At 35.2% G+C, this 25,888-nt stretch overlaps 1 protein-coding gene across 2 annotated transcripts; it reads right to left on the bottom strand.

Moving 5' to 3' along the window:
- Positions 1-354: 354 nt before the first annotated feature.
- On the bottom strand, positions 355-25,884 carry UCHL5 (ubiquitin C-terminal hydrolase L5). Of its 2 annotated transcripts, none has more exons than XM_006186115.3 (11): positions 25,452-25,884; positions 18,175-18,238; positions 16,710-16,815; positions 12,122-12,247; positions 11,978-12,039; positions 11,768-11,898; positions 10,160-10,223; positions 8,165-8,267; positions 7,121-7,231; positions 6,058-6,156; positions 355-1,221 (listed from the first exon to the last, which is right to left on the bottom strand). In XM_006186115.3, exons 1-11 carry the CDS (start codon positions 25,525-25,527, stop codon positions 1,177-1,179), a joined length of 987 nt encoding a protein of 328 aa, XP_006186177.3. In that variant the 5' UTR covers positions 25,528-25,884; the 3' UTR covers positions 355-1,176. The 2 variants fall into 2 exon arrangements, with proteins under 2 accessions (XP_006186177.3, XP_006186176.3); XM_006186114.3 differs by having other exon boundaries at positions 7,121-7,234.
- Between the last annotated feature and the right edge of the window lie 4 nt (positions 25,885-25,888).

The following is a 25,888-nucleotide window of genomic DNA, read 5'->3' on the forward strand; positions in this document are numbered from 1 at the left end:
AAGGATGCATAGTCTCCCTATATATATTCAAACTTCTCCATAATAAAATGTTAAAAAGTCATGAATCAATTTCAGAAATGTACCTAGTAAAGAGAAAAGTAGATTACTCCCTTTATAAAGAGCTTTATAAAATTTTCTTTAAAATTTAACTTGGAAAAGAAGAATAAGAGCAAGAATATATCATTTTATAAAATAAAAACCAAAGCAACTCCCAAAAGCAATAAAAAGTTCCATTGCAGGCAAACTATAGATGGCTCCTGGAAACTACTGGACTGATTGATTTTGCTTAAATTGGCATAGAAGGGTCCTCCACCACCACCATCCTTTTTTTAAAAAAGCAGATAGCCTGAACTGTCAAAGTTCCAATTTTTTTTTAATAAACATACAGCTTAACAGCTCGAAAAAATGTTGCCAAACTGAGAGTAACACAAAAAATCTTTTAAAATTTACAATTTGTTCTTAACCTAAAATTTTGTTCTGACACATAATAGACCTTCCTGAAACAATTCTACAATACATAAGTAAATAACCCCAAACAATTGAAGAAAGTTTGCTAAAATAAAATTGGGATGTTTATTACTTTTTCTACTGACAGCAATGAAAATCATTAGAAACTGTACTTCTGTTCTTTTCAAATGATCTGCATTAACATCAAGCTTTTTCAAATAACTGGCATAGGAAACAAAATTTGGTTTTTAAATCCTCAAAATATTTAGCTATCAAAGACAGAAATACTGATTTTTTTCATTAATAATGAGAGCAAGAGATTCAGTTTAATCAAGATCTGACATTTATAAATTTTAAGCATTTAATTGAGCTAAAAGATTGAAAGATTAATTATAACAATTACAGGAAGAGAAGATCATTTGTGTACTTTCTGGGTTCCTTATGATAGTTGTATATCCAGAGAACAAATAGGAGTTCTCAGATTCAATGTCAAATAATGGAATTTGGGCAAGCACTCTTAACATCACTTTTATTTAATATGCACTACATGCACATGATGCAGGTACGGAAGAAGTTTACGGATCCATGCATTAAAGACAAGACAGACTGGTACTATTGCCAAACGTGCACTGAGTCAATTAGAATGTTGCTCAAAGTTCTTTATACTTAATGGTTTCCATGAAAATAAGTGCAGAAGCAGAAATGTATACTCATCCCAAAGCATCTTCTTCATTTGGTTTCCTGTGCTTTCTTTGCATTCTGTTTTTCTTTTGCCTAGAAATGAAAGATAGTAGGCTATAAAATCTTAAAAAGTCTGTTTTAGATCATATTCAAAGAAAATGTGTCTAAGACGGCATTCTTAAGCTAGAAGGCTTGAAATGCATTGTTTATAAGATTTCTAGAGCATTATCTTTTTTATAACTTGAGACTTGCAACAAACTACTTGTGGACAATTAAACAGTTATGCTTTGCCCTCCATAAAAAACTGGTTTGCAGTTCTTTCTTATCTGAAATTGAAATACATTGTTATAATTTTAATAATTTAAAAATACATAATTACTCATTCCATAAAGTTATACTCATTCATAATTACTTGAAAATAATACATTTACATATGTGCTCATTTCTCATACAAATTGACTATAAGAAAAATCCTATATGAATTTCTGAATATCTGAATAAATGACTTGAACATAGTAGTTTAAATAAATTTAACATATTATTAAAGGATTACATACCCATAGTATTGTGAACCTTACTTATACAACCTGAAAAATGTTTTCATGAGTTGTTTCGTTTGCTCCTCATAAGTATATAGCTTGAACACAGTAATTCTACTTCACTTTTTAGCAGATGAAGAAGCCAGAGCTTACAGATGTTATCAGACTTGACCAAAGTCACACAGCTAATACATAATAAAGCCTCAGAGGTCAGAAGACACATATCCACCCTAGGGCAGTGCTTCTCCATGTACAGATCAGTGACCTGGGGACCATGTTAAAATGCAGACTGAGTCAGTTAAATGCCTGAGGTTCTAACTTTCTAACAAACTCTCAGGTGATGCCAATTCTTTTGGTCCTCATGCAACACTATGAGAAGCAAGATTTTAGGAGACTAGAATATAATGTTCTTTCCACTATGGCACTTGAATCAGAAAGGAACAAATAAATTAGACTTTTGCTATTGTACAATTAAGAAAAAAAATTCCTTAATTAAAAAACAGTAATTAGAACAATTATGACCTTTTTTATGATGCATTATATAATAGAACTATTATGCAACTGTATGATAAAATTGAGTGCTATGCCTTAGAATACATTAAATGTTATATGTACCATATAAAAATAAACAAAAATAATAAATGCTTGCATAAACATTTTTAGTTAACAAGCATAATTTGATATTTATAATTTTTCATGCAAAGAAGTTTTATTTCCAAATAATAAAAATACAATACAATTTTAGATGTAATTTGGAAATAAAAATTTGTACTTCTTTTCTAAATGATCTCTGAACATACCCTGAAAATACAGAATATTTACTAGGACTAAAATGAATGAACTCACTGATTTATGACAAATTTTATAACATAATTAAATAGGCAAAGACATATAATGCAAAGAATCCATACACTTATTAAACTACATAATTCAGATAAAATTAAGGCTAAATTAAATAAGTTAAAAAAATTATCACCACTTAAATGAGCATATATTATGTACTTTACCAAAAGGATCTCATTTAATCCTCAAGAATGTGAAGTACGATTCCCTGTTTAGATGAGGAAACAGATACTATAAAAAAGCAAGTAACTTTCCTAAAAGCACCAGCTAATAATAAGTAACATCTGAGATTTAAACCAAAAGACTGTATTCTGCCCTTCCTTTGTTGAAAAATAAAAAGTATTACGTTTCTAAATAGCATGGAAAAAACATACACAGAAATATGTTCCTTCTACTTAGTATGCCAATGAGATATTAAAAATTGCTGACTCAAGTCAGATAATTCTGTAATCATAGGTATTAATGTAGATATTATTGTGAATAATTATTCTACTTTATTTCTGTTAAGAGAAAAAGTGAGTGAGTTCTGTAGATTATTTATTACTAATTGAATTATGTCTTAGTAAAACAGGGACAAAATTCAATACTGTCAAGTTGCTCTGAATCCCCCATAGAAACGAAATCTATGATTTTACATTATGGTAGGTATTAGTAGTTGTTAAAAACTTGAAAAAGACAGTGATTCAAAATTACATATAAAAGTTGAGATAGAATATTTAAAAGACTTACAAGGGTATCTGAATAAGTAAAAGTTCCACAAATGAAATAATCTAGCTGATTTTATTTTGTATTTTAAGGCACAGATTTAGTATACGGCATAGTATGTTCTATAGCTATATTTTTAGGTTACCTCCTAAGCAGATTTTATGTAATGTACATTAAATGAGTGCATCAGATAAGTGTAGAAGCCTCATACAACAAGAAAACTTAAGGTAAGATCTTAACCTAATTCATTAAAGTCATATGCCCTTAAGAGAATCACAGTCTTCATTCCTTCTTTATTATTCTGTAAAGTGAAAAGATTTCCACAGCTCAGATACTTTCATGCCATCACAGGCAGTAAGTAACAGCCTCCGTTACTCAGAAATCTGATCCTGAACGGGCTTAGCACTTAGCAACACTGCCTAGAGTAGCCACGTCTCTCCTGTTTGGTTCCTTCTACCCATTTCACACTTTGTTCTCCAATTCTGCTTTCCCTTGGCATTGCGGTGGAGAGAGGAGCATTCAACTTACTAATCCATTTCTGAATTCTACATGTCATTTTTGCTTAGAAGTATTACGTGTTAAGTAATTATCACTACTAAAGTATTTATATTGCATATAATATAAAATCTAACCTTAATCTATTCTGTTTTTTAATTTTTAACATTTGCATTTATCAGCACAAAGTGATATTTCAATATGATATATGATTTTTTTTCTTTTAAGTAAGAGGAACAAAAATGTGTGCTAAGGAGGCTGATTTATTGGTAAAAATTAAGCATTTATTTCTAACCACAAATTTAAAAAATTGTGGAATGGGAATTTTAAGTGATATAAACCTATTTAGGAGCTACCCTGTGCTCCCTCAGAATCTTTAGCATGACTTTATTCTGACACTTAACAGAATAATACTATTCAGCATAGCACTCTAATTACTTATTCCTTTCCCCAACTAAGTTGCTTAAGAGAGAAAATGTCTTAATTATCTGTACATCCATTGACTTTAACAGGCTGTCTGAAAAATAGTTTCAGCTAGATAAATGTTGAATAAATAATAAAAACATTTCAAAAATTTTTATCAAATAAGGAATCTGAATTCCCTTCAAAATCTAGGCACATAACAGATATTGCACACACAAAAGAAATAAATGTACCTCAATATTGCTTGTGCAATATTATTAATCAAAGAACAAGAAAGTCAGTAACTACCCTTTCAATAGAACAAATAAATGCAAACACAGGAACAGACTGAGTTGGTATTCCACTGACACCAGGCATTCGTACACTGCCACCTTGTGTCCAAAACAATATGAACTAAGGAATTACGGCTCTAATGCAAAAACTGAAAAGCTGCCATACTCTAACTATGCATTTAAAAAGTTACAGAAATAAACTGTCATTAAAATCAAATAAGAATGGTCCTTCTCTTAATTTGCACAAAAAAGTTTATTCGCAGACCAATTTTAAGGCAGAATATATGAATTTAAAATTTCTCTAATAACATTTAGAGAATAACATTTACAGTCCCTAATAATTAATTATACAGTCCCTAATTATTAATAACATTAATAACATTTACAGTCCCTAATAATATTTATCTATACTTAAAATCTGACATACACAATTGAGCACAACAGTCTATCTTTTACTTGGTTTGTATTTTCCATAGAGAAATATTTCATAGTGCTTCATACAAAGAACACAGTATCCAGGTACTCTATTAACCAGGCAATTTTGATGATCACAGGACTCTTAATTGTTAATCTAAAGCTTTAAAAATCAGTTTCCCTTCTTGGACTTTTATGACCCTAACACCTTGAGACACAATGAATAGAAAAACCTATATGGGAAAGAGAAGATTTAACAGTCTTCTTGCAATAATTTTTACATTTAATGCTAAAGTTGAAGCACATGTTCAGGATCTAGATAATAAAGTGTACACAAAAACCTCAACTCACATTTTGTATCATTTAGAATTTATGATATCAAATAGCTGGATTAAAATGTATCTTTGCCTCATGAAGTTTAAAATTAGCAAGAAAAATACATCTACCATGTATTCTGGTCTTAAAGTTAATGGTCCAAAATTTTATTTGCCTAGGAGTGTCTTCTCAAAATGTGGTAAACAAGACCAGCTGCATTAGAATCACTTGGGGGGAACTTATCAAAGACTCCCACCCCTATACCAGAATATCTGGGGAGGGGCCAGGTAATGTATATTTTAAAGAGTATCCAGTGATGGTCATTTTCAGAAACACTGCTTTATAAAATATACTTAAAAACAATTTAATTGCACTTCATTTATCCAAAATTTTTATTAAAGTGCCTTATATTATATATATAAAAAAAATCTTAGTAACCACAATTTTTCACCAACCTGTTAGTTTTCCCTCAGTGGGAAGAATATTAGCTTAGGAATAAAAAACATTTTTTAGGCCAGGCTATGTTTTTCCCCCTTCAAATGTCCAGTCTAGTTCTAAATTCTATGATAATTCAAATTTCTGCTAAATTAATAAAAATCTATTTTTTCAATAATTAACATTAATAATTTATTTCCAGTTAAAGAAAAAAAAATGTTTTAAATTTCATTCTAACATAGCACAACCTGAATTCTTGGCACTAAGGACTCTGCAAGGCTGAAGCAGCAGCGCAATCCCTTATTTTTATTTCACAGTGTGACGTTGAACTAATGCTCATCTAGAATGTAAAACAACTAGTGAAAGCAAAACAATAAAAATAAAAAATTTAAAAAGTGTCAATAAATGTTATCTCTACTCAAGCCAAATAATATTTTTTTGGAGAATGTGAATCTAATTCATTAAGTATTCACCAGTAAAATACTTACCTTTTCTACTAGTGGTATTAACTGCTGGTGTTCTGCTAAAGTCTTTAACAATTCCATAATGAAAGGCAGATAATTATGCTTCCTTCTGATATTTTCAATCTGAAAGTAAAACAATCAAACCACGTTAACTTTACATTTTCACTGTTTCTGATATTTTAATTTTGCATCCAACTCAAAACAGAAATGGAAGAAAGTCCTCCATTCTCCTAAGAAAAAATATTAGATACTGAGATTCCCACTAATAAAGACTAATACAATAAAACATGTGGGCAGAGCTCCTTGGGGTTGGCTTCCTACTCTTGGCTTACCAAGTAAGAGTCTTTTAAAACTCTAATCTGGTAATTGATGAAAACTTAATTTATGAAAGAAGGCAAACTTAAGAAGGCCCACATGATAAATTAAGTCCTGCCACTATATGTATGCAAATAATTAGGCTATGCCTAATGAGACTAGCTTTATTATGTGATTAAAGAACAATCTTTCTTTGAATTATTTTTGACCAAAAGCGAATAGACTGTAGGGAAGAATCTGTACTTCAGTGGAAAACTGTGCATTGTCCAAAGCACACTCTCCACTCTCCCAAGTTACGTGCCTGTTGCCTTTCACTGCTATTAAGCTGTTAAACACTCTGTCTGCTAGAGGTTCAACTTACTTCCCTTCCCATAAAAAAAGTAGTCTCTATCTTTTGTAAATTCATTTCAACATTCCTAGAAGTCATATAAATTTGAGCTTCTTTGACTTTTCCTTTGAATTAGCTGTGACATCTTACAGGTTTGCTCAATTAATGAACTAAATGGCCAAAGATGGGATAATATGAGCATCAATAATAAATGCAGTGAACTGAAGCATCAAATGTGTTAAAAATCAGTTCGTAATAATACTTGGAAAAAAATGGAAAGAAACCTTGCTAGTTATCTTTGTAGAGTGCCAGGGAATCAACTCACTATTCTGAAAATGTGTACATGATCAGGAAAAAACAATCAAGTACTGAATGTACGTACCTTCATGTCAAAATACACCACTCTGTATTAAAACATTAAAGGAACAAATAAAAAACGCATACCTTATATCTTTTTAATTTCTGTACTTCTTCTTCAATAAGCATCTGATTTTTGGCAACCTCTGACTGAATAGCACTTAACATATTACCACCCTGATCTGTATCCATGGGTTCCTCCTTAGGGGAAAGAAAAAGAAATAGCGCACCCTAATGATTGAGGCTTAAGGCTAAAATATTTTAAAATGGTAAACATAGTACAATCAATTTTCAAATTTCAAAATTTCAAATTTTATTAATACTGGTGACAGAATACTATTTTAATAACTGCAACATTGAAGTATAAGAGTTCTAAGGACTGCCTTCCAAACTTCTGTGTTCACATGAATTGTCACCTAAAAAGTCTCTACTGTACCATCCTGAAATGCTATCTATATCATCTCCTGTTCAGCTATCAAATAAACCTGCTTAAATATACGCAAGAAAATGTGACCAAAGAAATGTTAAAAAAAAAAAAAAGTCTTTATCTATTACTAATTCTCTTCTCCAACCCTATTTCCTAGGAAGATAATCAATCATAAAGAATAATGGAGATTACATGTGAATCCAAATGTGCCCAATTAATTCTGTGAGAAATATATTCTAACTTGCTTAATTATATAATGAAATTACAGTAAATAATTAACTGCTAACATCTATTGAGCACATACTATTTGTTAGTCACTTTTTTAAAGTGGTATATATATATAGATATCTCAATATATAGATATATCAATATATAGATATAGATATAGAAATAAAATCTCAGTTAATCTCCACAACAATCTTATAAAGTAAATACTATTATCCTCATTTACATGAAGAAACTGAGGCACAAAGAAATAGACTCAAATTCATGCCTCCTCTGAGTGGCAAAGGCAGGAGCTGAACCTAAGCAGTCTGACTCCAGAGTGTATTCTCTTACCTACCACTCAGGATGCTTGATTAAATCTATATTTTAGGGGGGAAAAAAAAGAAAGGGAGAAGGAAAAAAGTAAAGAAGAAAAGAAAATAGTTCCCCTGAGAGAATAACTAAGCTAGGGCTTTGAACACAAAAACACAGCCACAAACCTCAGCAAGTTGTCTCTGTAACTCTGCTATCTTCTGTTCATATATCATTTTTCTGTCAGATACAATGGCCATTAAGTTAAATCGAATTTCACCTTCACTATACCTAAAAAAGAAAGTTTAAAATATAATAAAGAATTATAACACTATTACAATTAAGATAATCTATTGTGATCACCCCCTATTCTCTGGAGTAAACACAAATCTACCAATTAGCTAGTAATAAAAACTGGTATTTTAAAAAAAGCTTTCCTAAAGAGAAGTTACAACCAGTATCACAGAAAGACCATTGTTAAAAGAATACTATAAAAAATTATTCAGCAACAAATTGGGCAACCTAGAAGAAATAGATAAATTCCTAGAAACAATCTTCCAAGACTGAATCAGGAAGAAACAGAAAATCTGAACAAACTGATTAGTAGTAATATAATTAAATCAGTAAGTTAAAAAATCCAAACAAACCGAAGTCCAGGTCCAGATGACTTCACAGAGGAATTCTACCAAACATTTAAAGAAGAGTTAATACCTATATTTCTCAAACTATATCAAAATATTGAAGAGGAGGGAATACTTCCAAACTTATTCTACAAAGCCAGCATTACCCTGATACAAAAACCAGATAAATACACGAAGGAAAATTACAGGACAATATCCCTGATGAAAAAAATCAATGCAAAAGTCCTCAATAAAATATTAGCTAACTGAATTCAACAGTACATTAGAAGGATCATACACCATGATCAAGTGGTATTTATTCCAGGGATGCAAAGATGGTTCAATATGCACAAATCAATCAACGTGATAACTGCATCAACAAAACAAAGGACAGAAATCACATGAGCATCTTAGTAGAGGCAGAAAAAGTATTTGACAAAATACAACATCCACTCATGATAAAAATTCTCAACAAACTTGGTATAGAAGAAAGATATTTCAACATAGTAAGGGCCATTCATGACAAACTCACAGCTAACATACTTAGTGGTGAAAAGCTAAAAGCTTTTCCTCTAAGGTCAGGAACATGACAAGGATGCCCATTCTCACTACTTCTATTCAACACAGTATTAGAAGTCACAGCCATAGCAATCATACAATAAAAAGAAATAAAAGGCATCCAATTTGGAAGAGAAGTAAAGCTTACTATTTGCAGATGACATGATATTAAATATAAAAAACCCTAAAAGCTCTGTCAAAACACTAGAACTAATAAATGTATTCACTAAAATTGCAGCATACAAAATTAAGATACAGAAATATGCCGCATTTCTATACATTAATTATGAACTATCAGTAAGAGAAATCAAGAAAATAATTCCATTTACAATTGCATCAAAAAGAATAAACTACCTAGGAATAAAGTTAACCAAGCTGGTGAAAGACCTGTGCTCTGGAAACTACAAGACACCGATGGAAGTGGGAAGTCACTACAGGCCAGCAGAAAAGAAGACTCCCCTACTTCAGTGTCAGTAGAGCCATGCAGAGAGCACAATAGGCACTCCTACCCCTGCCGGCCAGGGCAGTACCGGGGAAGCCCTGCCGCGGACCAGAACTTCCACCCCCAACCCAGCAGTAACAAGGAACCCCTTCCCACCTCAGGTGTCAGTGGAGGCAGAGTGGGGAACCTGGACTTCTACTCCCACCTGGCAGCAATGAGGTGGCATCCCTGATTTACCCTGCCAGAGCAGTGCCCATAAAAACCAGCTAAAAGAGGAAGTTTTAAGTAAGATCCAGTCTCATTATATAATGCTGAAAATGCCCAGGATTTAATCAATAATCACTTGCCATGTTAAAAATCATAAAAATCTCAATGTGAATGAAAGACATTCAATAGACAGGGAGATGACAGATATTAGAATTAACTGACAGATTTTAAAACAGCCATCATAAAAATGAATCAGTGAGCAATCACGAACACACTAGAAACAAATTTTAAAAACTGAAAGTCTCAGCAAAGAAACAGAACATCAGTTATGCCAACGAGATTAGCTGAGCATTTACTTTTGTATCCTTTTTTCTATGACTGGCCTCACTGCGCTGATCCAGTCATCCTGATTGCATGCACCTAGAAAGAAATTTAAAAAGCATTTATGTCAAATAAGATCAACATTAATATTAGTTCAAAAGTTTGGGCCAAAATACCTTTTTATTAATATCCTGGCAAATCCAGGCCAGTAAAAAATCGTTTAGCATAACAACATTAAGTTCAGTAATGGTAAGAGGAAAGACCATCATCACAATTTGCATTGTCACATTATTGTGTCACTTAGTGGTGTTAAACAGATGTTTGAGAAAGTAATGAATTGGGGAATTATCCCATTCACACAACTCTGAGCTAAGGATAACTACCTTCATTTTACAGATGAAACTGAGGGGTAAGAAAAACTAGCTCACATGTTAGTGGCAAAATAAGGATTCAATCCTTTTCTGACTCCCCACCATTCTTACCATAAAAAAAAAAAATTGAAATCCACACATAACACAAAACTAATTTTACCCAGTTGTTTTAATCTTTTTACCATAAATTTTAGCATAGCCACCAACTGTACAGCAAAACTGGCTATTCTGTTTTGTATTTTATTTCCTTTATATGTGATGGATCTAATGAATAGAGAATGGTTGACTAGATAGAAGACAAGAAAAAAAAAATGCAGAGATTAGGTCTACCATCAAACTAGAGAAAATCAACCTCTACAGAATTAAAAGAACATTCTATTAATTTTCTGTAAGAGACATGGAAAAATAACTATTATTAAATGTAGAGGTAACATATAAATCTGCATTAGATAAACTGGTTTAGATAAAGGCATGGTCAGTAAGTACAAACAAAATGAAACTATGTTAATTTTTCAAATCTAAATGTATAAAGCTTTTATGAACAGCAGATAACATTAGATTCCACTAGAATAGGTTTTGCTGGACTTAAAAACAAACCTAATTAAAAAAAGAAAAAAAACTTAATGACGTAAAAATAAGAATTCTTATTTTATTAAGAAAATAAAAATTCTTCTGTGGGCCTATTAATTCATTACTATATCAGAACCACCAACTGTACCCTCAACCTTGATAATTTATCATTTATCTCAAGGTTAGAGATGGGGTGGGATCAGGACAAATCTACTCTTTGGCACAAAGGACAAGAGGACATTATTTAAATACAAACTGAAGAAAAATATTTTTATAGATTGTTAAACACTGAATTACAGTGATTCTGAATGATCTAACTCCAAGAGAAAATATTTTAATGAAGATGATGATAGGGAGGGTATTTCTTATCAAAAGGTTAAAAATGACAATAACTTAAGTTCACTAAAAGAGATAGTTTTAAAAAGTTAACTGAAAAATTAAAAACAAATTATATAATCTATGGGTTAAAAAAAGCTTTTCTGTTAGGAAAAAATTAAAGGTCCCAACTGAATTATAGTAGTCACCGTGCCCCTTCGACCTTTTACCATAAGTACTGAGGAGCTTAAGGCCTTCCTAATATCAGACCTCACAGTCAGCCTCCCTTTCAAAACTTAAGCAGCAATGTGGCTAAAACGAAGATGGACACTCAATCTCTTTCTCTTTTTGTCAAAGGTGAAATAACCAGGATTAGGAACCAGTTACCTAAATCAATCGGTCCTTCTCTTAATCCATCTAATTCATACAGTCTTCCATTAACAGGAACATAACTGACAAAGTGAAAAGCATCTTCTTCTTTTGCTGACGTCTTTGCATCAAATTCAAACATTTGCTGTCTACGGTGAAGAAAAAACACAGTGAGAGACAAGCAAGCAAACAAAGAAACAGGATTTATTTAACGTAAAGTGCCTTTACCTGGCAAAACTGTTGTGTACTTGGCGGATCACGTCTGAATTACTCAGTGCCAAACCTTTCATCTGAAATAAGTTTTAAAAGTAGCCTTTTATTAAAATAAGAACCACCACAAATAGGGCATTTTAGGAATAAGACTGTACTTACAGCTGCATCAAAACTTTGTGAAAATTCTTTAAACTCTGATAATGTCTCTCCTAAGTGGACATCCTGATGTGTACAGTTCAGTAACACACTTACTATGGCTTGAGTAGCACAAGCATTATTAATTACCTAAAAAATAAAAAAGCAAAAATATTATCAATTTGTTAAAAGAACAGAGCTTTTAACTCGTGACAGTGACCCCAAAATAAGAAGAAAATTAATAGTTTCAGATTTTATTTCATATAGTCTTAACATAAACATAACAAACATGATTAATTTCCATTCTAATCTATTTTCAGGAATTTGCTTCAGTTCTGGAGCTGAAGATTCCAAGAAATTAAATAAATTAAAGGAAGTCATAGCATCAGTGAAAACCAATCCAGTTACAGTAATAAAACTGATTTTTCCTGGTCTAAAACATATCTGCCTAAGCCAGAAGAACTTGTCCTTCCCTCCTCTCCACCTCCCCCTACGCTCATTTCTATCTATAAACATTCAGCCCCTATGTCAGGATCCAGCCCACGCTCCAACTCACTTATGTGGCTTTTAGAGAAATTATCCAACAACTCATATTAGTTTCTATGCTCATTTGAATTCCTAGAAAGTATATACACCATCCACATATTTTTCAACTCCATCTTTATAGTGCCGTCATCTAGCTCTTAACTGTTTATTTAACAAATTATGAGGACCTTACATTCTAGTCACAGGAGAAAACATTTAGATAGCGCTTACTAGGTGCCAGGCACTTTTCTAGGCACTTCGCATGTATTAATTCTCTTAATCCTCTCAACAACCTATGAAGAAGGAGCAGTATCATGATCTTCATTTTACATTTGTGGAAGCTGAGGCACAAAGAGGTTAAGTACTTGCCCAAAGGGCACAGAGCTAAGCAAGAGGCAGGTGATCTGGTTCTAGGGTTTCGTGCACCTGGCCGCCACGTGAAGCAGACTCTGTACACGTATGTGGTCTCTCCAACAAGGTGGTCACCTGCTTAGGGACAAGCACTTGTGCCAGACTCCCTACAGCACCTGCACAGCTTTGAGCTTACAGAGCCGGAAAGAGCCTCATGTGATCAGCGTGAACACCAGCAAGGTTAACTGCAGAGCTGAATTAAATTTGATAAATGCTTTTTAAAAATACAGCTAAGTCCTATTGCTATATATTGTTATTATATTGTAATTAAATACCATTTTCTACTTAAATTCTTTCCAAAAATGCTAATTTGCTTATTGTTTTATAATTTGGTAAATTATTTATATCTTGTCTGATTTCAAAAGAAAAATTTTCCATTATTTTCCCTCATTAATTCTTACACCCCTCTACTTTTCTGTTGCCAGAGGCTTTTGAGGTCTTGTGAATATCCACTAGTTTCTACATTTTGACTGTAGGATGTTTGAGAAATTCCTTGATAAGACTGCCTTTTCACTCTCTTACTTTCAATTCTCAAACATAATGATACCACACACTCCTATAGTTCCTTATTGAGTACTGTGTACTCAAAACTATCTTATGATTGACAAGTAGGGAAAAGTAACAGGAGAGCCAGAATCCAATTAACATCACTGCTGATTTCTTTTAATATGTATTCTGATCTGAATCATATATCTTTAATAAAGGAGACTTCAAAAAGATCATAAACTAAAAACAAGACTTAGTGCTCCCTTGTTTTGGGCTAAACTTATCCGAGGATGGGTTGGTAGGAGTGAAGTTAGCAGAATTTAAAGTTAATACTCTTTCACACATTCTTTCCAAATGATGACACATTAAAGACATAATATGCAATACGCCCCAGTGCTCGGCTAGACGCTGAGGCTACAGCAGAGATGCTGTCAAACATTCCTACAACTTGAGGATTTCAAATCTGTAATCCATCATTTCAGGAATTATTCTTAAAGAAATGGGGGGAAGAACCTCCTTCCAAACTCATCAAACTGTACACATTAAATATGTGCAGTTTTTTGTATATCAATTATATTTTAATGAAGGTGTGGGTTTTTTTTTTTAAAGGAGAAAAAGGAAAAAAATTCTTGTGGTTACTGAATAACCACAAAGTGAGTAAGGAGTTACACTGTCCATGACTTATTACAACTCATTTTGTGTGTGTGAACAGTCACTATGGTGTGCATGGGTTTAAAAATACCTCTTCAGGTTTTAAAGTGAGTTTAGCGCCACTAAGTAGTTATGCTACATAAAGCATAGTAGGCCCCTTATCCTTGGTGGATACTTTTCAAGATCCCCAGTGATGCCTCAAACATGGATAGTACCAACCCCTACATACAAGACATTTTTTCCTATAATAAGGGGCCAGCAGCACACACAAGGGACAAAGGGATGATTCATGTCCCACATGGGACAGAGCAGGACAGCGTGAGATTCCATCACACTATTCAGAACGGCACACAATTTAAAACTTATGAATGGTTTATTTCTGGAATTTTCATTTAATATATTCAGCCACAGTTGACTGAAACCATGGAAAGTGAAACCACAGATAAGGGAGGAATACTGTACAGAATTACCCCAAAAAAGACCCTAAAAAGTATACCGCTATTTATTTGTTCAAATATTTACTGAGCACCCACTGAGTACAAGACGTTGTGAAAATGCAACAACAAGAGCGATGTGGTCCTTGTCCTCATGAAACCCACATAAAAATCACTTTATACACATCTATTTGGGAGAACTTTAACTTTATACCTTACTTCACAAAGTTTATTGCAGTTCTAATTACTCCAAAAACATCCAATTTTAAAAAGTTGTGGGGGGAGTGGAAAGAATTAATACAATAAGAAAAAAGGAAAAAAAGTTATAAGTGGAATAGTAAAGGCTTGATCCAAAGGGCAGTAATGAGAATTAGCAGTTTTATTTTTTCTACCTTTCTAAAGGTTACACTGGTTATCTTAAGCAATCTTTTTGAAATGCAATTTCAAACAACTGCAACCATACTTAGCTTAGATTTTATACATTAATCAAACCTCTTTCATGATTCTCTTTTTCAGCTTTTCCAAACAAGGGGCCAGATACATGGAGACATCTAATCATGTCAGTTACACTTTTCACTGTATACCCTAGAACAGTTCTTAAAGTGGGGTCCATGTACCCCCTGGGAATTCCAAAGATACTTTTGAAGGGGTTTGTGAACTCAAAATTGCTTCCATAATAATTCCAAGACAGGCTTTGCCCTTTTTCCTGTTTTCACCTTTGCACTGCAGCACAATAAATAGCAAGAATGGATAAAACTGCTGGTATTTTAGCACAGAGCGAGGCAGCGGCATTAAACCATTTCATTGACACACACGCAGTTAAAAACAAAAACAAAAACAAAACCCAGTTTTACTGAAGAATGTCTCTGATAAAGCAGTGAAAATTATTTTTATTAAATTTTGACCTCTGAGTACAAGTCTTTAATATTATGTTGAATGGAACAGGTAATACAAATAAAGCAGTCCTGCTGCAAACCCACATATGCCAGCCACTTCTAGGAAAGACATTAGCACAACTGTCTGAATTGTCAGCTAAGTTGGATGCTTTTTTCTTGGAACATCATTTTTACTTGAAAGGACATATGGAGGACAAATACTGTTGTTCAGATGGGGTATCTGGCAAATATCTTCTTGAAAATGAGTGAAATGACTCTGTCACTTCAAGGAAAATATCTGATAGTATTTGTTGTCCCTGATAAAATATGAACTTTCAAGTGAAAATAAGCATTTTGTAAGAGTTAAATTCACCACTGTGAGTTTAAAAGTTTTAGGATACTTAAGGACTTTTCTGATGATACAAACAGTGTTACTACCAAACGGAACTTGTTGATAATGTATATAATCAAATGTGTCAACATTTAGAAGATCTGCATAACCGGTAAATTTTCAAAATGACTCATGTACAGTATTACCAGATCCTGCATCCATAAAAGATCCTTTTGAAGAGCAAGATAAACCAAAGGACTTTAATATAAGAAAGTACAAAGTTCACTGATACGATATCAGATTTCACATTACAGCTAATCTTTAGGAGAGGAACATTTCTGGAGTTTTGATAAAACACCAAAGAATAGCCACAATTTCCTAAAAAAGAAATTAACATACTCCTCCCTTTACAACTACACATATAGTGTGAGACTGAATCTTCTCCACATACTTCAAACAAAGACAAAACCAAACCAAACCACTGCAACAGACTGAATAAAGAAGCAGACAGGAGAATCCAGCTGTGTGCTATTAAGCCAGATAAAGAAATTTATAAAAATGTAAAACAATGCATTCTCTTCACTGCTCTTCTGCTTTGGTAAATATACTTATGTTCCATTAAAGAATATGTTATCATGAACATGGAATGAATTTATTGCTATTTAAAAATCAATTAATAAATATTTTAAATGCTCAGTTTTAATGCTTAAATGATAAATATTAATAAATAGAATCCACATAAACAGAAGCTATTTGGGGATTTCAATAATTTTTAAGAATGTAACAGCGTCCTAAGACCAAAAAGTTTGAGAACTGCTACAGCAGAGACACACAGGCGGAAAAGAGTCCTTTTTATAAAAGGGTTGCTCTTGAGACTTCAGAGTATCAAAGGGCCGTACCTGCTTGGCAAAAAATATCGTGTCGAGTCTGGAGTCCTGCACCACAGAGCCTGCTGGTTCTTCTCCTGGCTGCCACTTGAAAAGAAAAATTAATCCGTGAACTGGCCTACAAAACGAAATACAAATTAGTGACACCAAGTCTTGCTTCTTATAACACTGTCAATACATTAAATTTTAATGATTTACTTAACAAATATAATGCGAATGAAGTAAATTTGAGAAATTTTTTAAAAGATTTCTATTGCCACTCATAGTCACTAGAATGTTGCCCAAGACAAGGCTAACAAAACTTTACATTACATCAATTAAAATGGAATTATAATGAGCAGTTTATTCTCAAATCTGTGGATTATTCAATTCTACCTTGTATCACTTAACTTAAAAATAGAAAGAACATAGCAAAACTACAAGCAGCTGTTATCCCTAGACTGAATTCCAATATACATAAAAAAGTTCACATAGGATGTTTACAGATAAATAACTGACAACAAATACTACAAAATATAGGAAGTCACCTCACATAACTATCAGATTCATGAGCAACTGTCCAACTACAATAAGAACAGATGCTCCACCTCAAACACAATGAAGTCCTCCACCTTCCTAAAGCAACCGTTGTTGCCCATGAACCATTAAACCAGCACCTTTGGATTCTCTCCAGTCTACGTTTCACCACTGCCTTCCATGCAACAAAAATCTTTCCTTTCCCTTAAAGACAGGTCAAATGATGCATCTTTAATTAACCTTCCCTGATCATTCAGCCAGAATTTATCTCTTATTCCATCTAAAATGACTGGTCTTTTTGTGGGGAAGAAGAAAATAGGGGAAGGGCAAACTATCTCCTTACTATTAAAAACATCCCAATTCCAGGACTTTAATTAAGACACTTCCACCGAGGAAAACCCCTCTGGTCCTCCATTTGCAATACAAGGTCAATGGTTGGGGGCATGGAGGCGACGGGGTTAAGCAGAGGGTCAGAGAAGCGATTCTAGTTACAAGGATGGGGTAAGAGGAAGGTGCTTCCTGGCATCAGCACTTGGAATCTGAACAGTAATCTCCCTGAGAAGCAATGTAATAATGTATTAGAAAGTTCTGAATTACTATTAATATACATTATCTATTAAATATAGTGTTATAGACTGACCTATTACTCATGTGTTTTTGTTAAAATGTGTTCCATGTTTTAACACTATTGATCTACAATGAATGAGGAGAAAAAAAAATCAACCAATCAGTACTTTGCTGATATGAATTACAGAGACTTAGTTTTCAATCCTTTGCAAATTACTTATCCATGAACCTCAGGTTTTTGGTTATAAAATGGGAATAATAATACCTTTCTTATACAGTTGAAAAAAATCTTAAAGCAAATAATGTGTTCAGCCTAAGGTAACCTAAGTAAAATAAACAGAGGTTTGCTTTAGTATAGACATATTATTTTTAACATAATTAAAATTATACTTACTTTAATTTTTCAAAATTCTCAGGCTCTAAACTCCATATTTCTTCCACTTGGGCTCCTCGGCAACCTGAAATAAGAAATTATGTCTTCAGAAAACAAAATAGCTCATTGTTTCCCTTTGCCATTAAAGAAAATACTAACTGAAAGAAATGCACATTTGGGGGCAATAAGACATGACAAATTAAAATGGTAAAACTGATAAGGCTCACAGTCAAATCTTACTCCGACCTGTACTATTTCCTAATTATTTACAATGGGAATATATTACTTCTATAATTCTAAACGGTTACAAGATTTATTTTCACGGAAATACCGCCCCATGACAGTTCCTTCTCAGCCTCTCCACTTCTGGCTCTTTTTCATCCACTCTTTTCAACTCAGCTCATAAGTTTCTTCCACCCTGCCCTTGGTCCTCTTTCTTTCTCACTCTACACTTTTTAAGTGGTAATAAATAACTACCACTTAACAGTGACGTTCAAATCACATATATAGTTCTGATCCTTTTCCTAAATTCTAATTTTACACATTTTAAATTAAATTAAATAAAATTTAAACTACATCAGAACCCCCCCAAACATGCTCTTCTTCTAGGACAGTGGTTTTCAACCAGGATGACTTTTTTGTCCCTCAGTGAACATTTTGAAACGTCTGAAGACATTTTTACTGTCTCTATGGTCACTTGGGGGGTGGGTAGCATCTCAAAAGTAGAGGACAGAGATATTAAACACCCTACATTGCACAGGATAGCCAACAACAAAGGGTCAAAATTAATTACCTGGCCCAAGTGTCTAATCCCTGCGTGGGAAGGCAAGAGTACCAAGGTTGTGAACCCTGCCCCGGTAGTTCGTATCGTAGTAATGGTGTCTGGGTAAGAGCTTGGCTTCATTTACGTAAGCTATAGGACCACTGAACCTCTCTGTTCCCCATACTCCTAGAGCTGTTGTGAGGAATAAATGAGGTAACTTATTACCTTATAAGATAATTCATTATGCATGAGATACCTTTTATACAGTGCCTGGCACACTCAAGGGTTCACTAAATGTCAGCTAGTATTATTATCACAATGGGAAAAAACAGCCATATTTACTAGTATCTTATATGTGTGAAGTACTTTAAATGCATTTTCTCTAATTGCTGCAAGGCAAGTATTATATGCAAGAGGCTAAAGGATGTTAGGTGGCTTACCTAAATTCACTACACCTAATATATGCCAAAAATGAATTAAAACCCATGTCTGGTTCCTAAGTCTGAGAACTTTCTAATATTCCAGATTATTTTCAAGTGAGAGCTGGGGAAGTTTTTAGATTACCTACAAAACCCAGTGCTTTAAAAAAAAAAAACACTTGGACCAACCATGTAACTTTAGGTATTAATACTATTCAGTACCTCAATCTGCTCTATTCAGCAAATGTCTACTAATGTCACTCAGGTATTAAAGATATATGTACATGTAATAAAAATATATTACATCGTCTGTAGTAGAGAAGAACTGGAAACAACCTGAATGTCCAGAACAGGTCACCAGACATTCACATATATTAGGTTGGTGGAAAAAACCTTATAAATGTGAACCTAGATTTATATGCATGTCGACAAGGGCAATGGAAGGACACTAATGCAATTAACACTGGTTGTGCTACTGGAAATCAACTGTAAAAAGGCCAAGCACTATAACATATCAAACAAAAACAACAACATAAAAGGCCACTGAATTAAAAAAAGCCCCCCCAAATCTTTTGCACAAGTAAAATTTCAAGTGGTGACACTTTAAATAACTTTGTTAGGCACATACACATCTCTTCATGGAAGGAAAACATAGCACTCAACTGTTAGCAGCTGTCTCCTAATATACATTCAATATCTAATAATCTTTTTGTACCTTCAATTTCAAGTAATGCATAGTATAACGGAAGGAGAAATAAGCAATGATTCATGAGATCTGGGTTTTAACCTCAGCACTGCCTTCAAACTTTTTACCACGAGCAAGAACAAAGAGGAGCTTCATTGTCCTCGTGTATAAAATAAGGCTAGTAGTTAACAGACTGCTGATATTCAGGTATTCAAATACGCTCGGGTTCTCAGGCAGATACAGATACCTCTGTACCTGAGAGTTCTGTATCAGCAGGTTCTGTAGCCACAGATTCAACAAACCACAGATGGAAAATATGTGCCAAGCATGGTAGTAGGCCTTGGGAAGGACAGAAAATGATAAGCTTCTGTAACAATACTTAAGAACTTCAATCTAGTAGAAACAAGCACAAATAACTCAAAGATAGCATGGTGCGTATAATCTGTATATGAAAGGTACACAGAGTGATTTCTGCAAGTTAAGAGGTAGGAGACCAAAATCCTTGCTGATCAGGAAAAACTGATGAATAGCTGAACGAGGGTTTAAATAGGCTGACCAAATAATTTGTCACTCAAACCAGAACACTGTTTCAAAATGAAAGGAAATATTAAAATTAAAATGTGAAATATCTATATATTAATTAATAGATTTGTATTATAATACTAATGGCTCTATTAAATAGCTCTATTCAAAAACTAACTTCAAAAATAATTTTCTTAAAGAAATACCTGGATCTTTTTCCTCCCCACAAAAATACCGTGGTGAAGCTCTCTCAAACTGCTACCAGTGACTTAAGTTTGATTGACTGCTAGAAATGCCATCTTCCAACAGTTTTGACAACAATTTGATTGTCATTCCCCTAACCTTACCAATAAGTCTACCAGAAGCAATAGGCATGGCCTCAGCTTCTGTACTTCCCACAAAAAATAGTCCAAGATATCTCTCCCAACCCCACCCTGCTACTCCATGGCATGGACAAACGCCACTTAGCTGGTGATGTGACCAAGTAGGAAAAACCAGATCATCAGCTCTTAGGCAATCTCTCCAAAATTAAGGAGTAGACTCAGTTTTTTTAAATAAACAAGGGGCCCTTAATTGGAGGCACCATTAACTTGTACCCCTAATAAGAAGATTCTATTCTGTAGGCCCCAACAACTATAATCAACACTTGCTCCCAATGGGCACCCTCATAACTATACTTTTATTTCTTGTGTGGAAGCCAGGTAGTAACACGCCTCTCTCCCCCAAAACAAGGTGACATGCACATTAGGAGCGAGTGAAACAGACCTTCACGTAAAGGAAGCACCCCATAGGCCCAATGCTGTGGATGATGGAACTCTGCCAGCCTTCCTCCCTACAGCTCCAGGCAGTCTTCGCAATCATTAATACACCCTGTTATACATGAGTTAATGCCTTAAACCAAGAGGAAAGGTCAATACAAAAATGAGAAAGCCATCTGGCTTCGTAACATAAACACTACAAGAGACAAATTAAACAGATTTGGAACCAGCCCTGAGGGTCAGGTCAGACTAACCAAAGTAGCTGAGGAAATGGCATATTTGGTATAGAAAGGAAGGATGGATTTTGTTGGGAGACAATTCTCAGTGCGTTTCTACTCTCACTTCTTGTCTTCTGAGAGGAAGTATCAGATTTGTTCAGGATTATCTTTTCAAGGATGTCAGAATAGTAAACAGACTTGAAAGATAGTGTCTCTCTCTGGGGCAGAGGAAAGACTTATTTGCTGTCTATAGTAGTAATATCTCCCTATAGCCAAAGGCTGAGCAAGTTTGCTAGCAGCCTCTTTGTAAGATTCAGAGTTTCCTAAGCTTGGAGTTCCTCAACTATGACAAAAGACTTGTGCATGCAGCATCCACCCGTGTTCACCCCGACTCCCGGAGCCTTGGAGGACAAGGGAACCAACGCAAATGTGAATCTCCTGTTGCCTACCATGCCGTGAGTAATACAATCCTTTACCTCTAAAGCTGAAGTTGTCTGTCAACATCTATAAAACAGTGGCAGGTCCACTTGTCAGCTGGCAAGCAGGGTAAAATCTAACACTTCATAATTCTTAGCGTGTTGGATTTTATCAAATGCTTTTTGATAAAGAAAATTTACTAAGAAAATCATGTGGTTTTTGTTTAGTTTGCTAATACAGTAAATTATACTGACTCTCAAATGTTAAACCAACCCTGAATTCCTGGGGTAAGTGCCTCTCAGTCATAAAGTATTGTCTATTTAATAATTATGGGACTTGATTTGTTAAAGTTTTGTTTAGAATTTTTTGCATATTTGTTGATGAGGGATATGATGAGTCTGCAATTTCCCTTTCTTATAATGTCTTTGGCTTGGGTGTTAGGATAATGCTGACCCTTATAAAATGAGTTGGGAGGTATTCCTTCTCTGCTAATGTTTTTTGAAAATTTTGTGTAGAAACATTACTTGTTCCTTAAATATTTGACAGAATTTACCAGTGAAGCCAATTTGGCTAGAATTTTCTTTGCAGGAAAATTTAGAATTACAATTTCAATTTCTTTAATACACCTAAGGCTATACTGTTTATCTATTATTTCTTGAGTGAGCTTTGGTAATTTGTGCCTTTAAGGGAGTTTGTACATTTCATCTAAGTTGCCAAAATTATTTGCATAAACACTTAGTAGAATATTCACTTATCCCTTTAATATCTGTAGAATCTGTAGTGATGTCATCTCTCTCTTTTTTGATATTGGTCATTTGTCTCCTCTCCTTTTAATGATCTGAAAAGAGTTTTATCCATTTTATTGATTTTTGAGAAATTAGCATATGGTTTCATTGACTTTCTCCACGATTTTTCTCTTTCCTGTGTCACTAATTCCAACTCTAATCTCTATTATTTCCTTTATCTGCTTACTTTGCTTTAATTTGCTCTTCTTTTTCTAGTTTCTTGAAGTGAAAGCTGGAGTCACTGATTTGTTGTCGTAAATCCAGTCCCTGTTACTCCATCTCAGCTGAGAGCAGTTTACAGCTTCTATTTTTAATTGGTGGCTTATCATAGTTTGTTTTGCTGAATTTATGAATTAAGTATGTACCATATCGATTAAATGTATAGTTCTGCTCCATCAGTTTAATAAGAACTTTTTTTAACCATCATGTTATATTCCACCAAAAATTTTATTTAGATATTCACTGAATTCACAAATAATTTCCCCTCCAATGAAGAAACTTAAAATAAATTTACAATAGCATTCATAACACAATAAGATGTTTCACTTTTGAAAGAATGAACTTCCAAAAGCTTTAAATCCATGAACTGGATAAGGAAAAAAAAAAAAAAAGGAAATGACTGGAATAATTTATTTTCTCTTTGAAGCATCTGATGATGATATACAACTACATCACTTAACTTTTTGCAAAGTTCTTCTGCTAATTGAGCCAATCCATGAATAACTACTGTTTCACCTTCAGGTGCAGGTGCAGAAGGTGCAGTTCCATATGAGTTTCTTATGCATGCCTTCATTTAAATCATTTTCAATTCCAAGTTTTCTGCACACATGAAATTGAAGCAATCGTTGTTAATGGAATTGACTAATTTTAAAATAAATTTGCCTGGTACAACATTTCTTAAGGTTAACTTTAATATGTCATAATAGTTAAGGTTTTGAAGGTAAGGTTTATGGCTAAACCTACAGACATCTCAAACTCAGTGTATGTCCAAAGCTGAACCCATTTTCTTGCGTCCATCAAGCATACTCTTCTCTTGTACTCCTACTTCACCAGTCACCCAAGCTAGACGCTATGGAGTCATTTTTCTCTTTTTTCCCTACAACCAGTCAGTCAGCAGTCCTGTGGATTTAAACAGAGCAAAAATTATTGAATCTACGTCCACTTCTCTAACTATTTTATATCAAGCCAATCATCTCAGACTCTGACAATTTTAAGAGACTTCTAGCTTCTTTCACTTCATTCCAACCTACCCTGTACACTACACGTAGTCAATTCGTTTTGATTATAAAAATGTCATTTCAGCACTGAAACATCTTTGACAGTTAAATCCCCGGTGACTACCACAGGGCAATCCAAATTCCACAACATGGCACACAATCTGGCCTCAGTTTATCTTTTCAGCTTCAAATTCAAATACTCCTCTGTCTGTTACACTATGTTTGAGTCATTTCCGTAGCTGTTCCCTAAGCTATAACACAACTAGTGCTTATGCTTCTCCTTCTGCCTGTGCTCTTCCACGACCTGTGTGTACAGTAATACAGCACTAGATACACCATATTATAATTTGCTCGTCAGTTCTTTATAACAGCAGTCATGCTTTATTCCCATCAAAAATTACCAAACCCTACCAGTGTGTCTGAAATACTGTAGATGAACAATACATACCTGATAAATGATATGCCAAATAGTCAGCTATGTACGACAGTATCTATGTCAAAGTTGAATTTTCATTCCCAGTACAAGTTTTAACATAAGAGCTAAAATGAATAATAGTTGAGGAAATGTAACAGATAAAAATAAACTTACTGCCACATAAACAAGTTTATACTGTATAGCACAGGGAACTATATTCAATATCTTGTAGTTATAAGTTGAAAAAGAATATAAAAACGAATATATGTATATTCGTATATGACTGGGGCACTGTGCTCTACACCAGAAACCGACACAACATTGTAAATTGACTATTCTTCAATTAAAAAAAAGTAAACAAACTTACTGCCAAATAAGAGGCTGGGAACAAGAGGGACGGGGAAGGCTAAAAAGTTAAATATGCTGATTACTTAGGACGAGACACTAGGAATAGAGTCAGAAAGAAATTCTGAGGCAAGCGTGTGGCTCCAGTCTAGAGCACCAGCTGGAGAAAGCACACTTCACCGGAAGCCACAAACGAGCAGAAGTAACGAGCTGGCCCGTGCGTCCCATGCAGCCAGCGTGTGCGGCCGTCCGCGGGCTGGTCACACACTCCAGGTGTCCTGCTTCTCTTAACTAGAAAGTCGGATTCCTGGGCGGCCTGGTCCTTGGACACCCCACCCTCCAGAAGGCACACCCGACTTCTCCTGCAGGACGGGTGGCCTGAGACACGCACCTGGGCACACCTGCCCGGGATGAGGGGAGCCCCGCGCTGGAAAGGGAAAGATTTTTGCACGGAGGGTGGGAAAGGGGCTGAGGTCAATTAAGCTAGTGCTTGAGCGCCGAATCCCGGGGACACGGCGGTGCACAGGACAGACACCACCCTGCCCTCGTGGTGAGCTCCCAGGATCACCACGAAAACGCTTCTGCCCGCGGCTGAGGAGGGGTCGGAGCCCTGCCTTTCCCCCTCCCCGACCCGCGGGTTCGGGAGTCGCCTCCCTTCAGACGCCGGGCGGCGGTGTCCGCAGGGAAGCACTCCATGCCCCGCTCGGGCCTCCTCCCGTGACCCCCAGCCCAGGACGGTTCCCTTGGCTCTCACCGAATCCTTTAATGAGCTCCGTGAAGACCCCGGGGTCGCTTTCCATGAGGCACCACTCGCCGGCATTGCCCGTCATGGCCCCGGCCACACACCGCCCCGCTCCACCTCCGGCTCCGGCCGCCCCCAACTCCAGCTGCTGCCTGCCGCTAAGCTCGGCAAACCCGCCGCTGGCTCGTCAAGCCCACGTCACCCCGCCTACTTCCCGACAGCCTCCGGGCGCCGTCACCTGCAGCGCGACAGAGCGCGGGAGGACGCTCTAGCCGCCCAAGAGCCGGCGAAACTCTTCCTGGGCCGAGAAGGACCCGGAGCGGATTCGGAAAGGGGCGGGGCCTGGGCCACGGGTAAGGGGCGGGATCCGGGCGCCGGAGGAGGGAGCATCCGGGACCCTCGCCAGCCTGGGACGGGGGCGGGGCACGGAGAAAGGGGCGGGGCTCGCT

The sequence above is a fragment of the Camelus ferus genome, chromosome 23 (genome assembly GCF_009834535.1).
Source record: "Camelus ferus isolate YT-003-E chromosome 23, BCGSAC_Cfer_1.0, whole genome shotgun sequence".
Classification (NCBI taxonomy): Eukaryota; Metazoa; Chordata; class Mammalia; order Artiodactyla; family Camelidae; genus Camelus; species Camelus ferus.

What these genes read in the sequence shown, in the direction of transcription:
- UCHL5 (XM_006186114.3), bottom strand. Translation starts at nt 25,527, where the DNA reads ATGACGGGCAATGCCGGCGAGTGGTGCCTCATGGAAAGCGACCCCGGG. An exon ending in CACAAAGTTTTGATGCAGCT is followed by an intron (nt 12,040 to 12,121) that starts GTAAGTACAGTC and finishes AACTTATTTCAG; the next exon opens with ATGAAAGGTTTGGCACTGAG. An exon ending in AGAAATTAAAAAGATATAAG is followed by an intron (nt 6,157 to 7,120) that starts GTATGCGTTTTT and finishes TTTTACTTTCAG; the next exon opens with ATTGAAAATATCAGAAGGAA.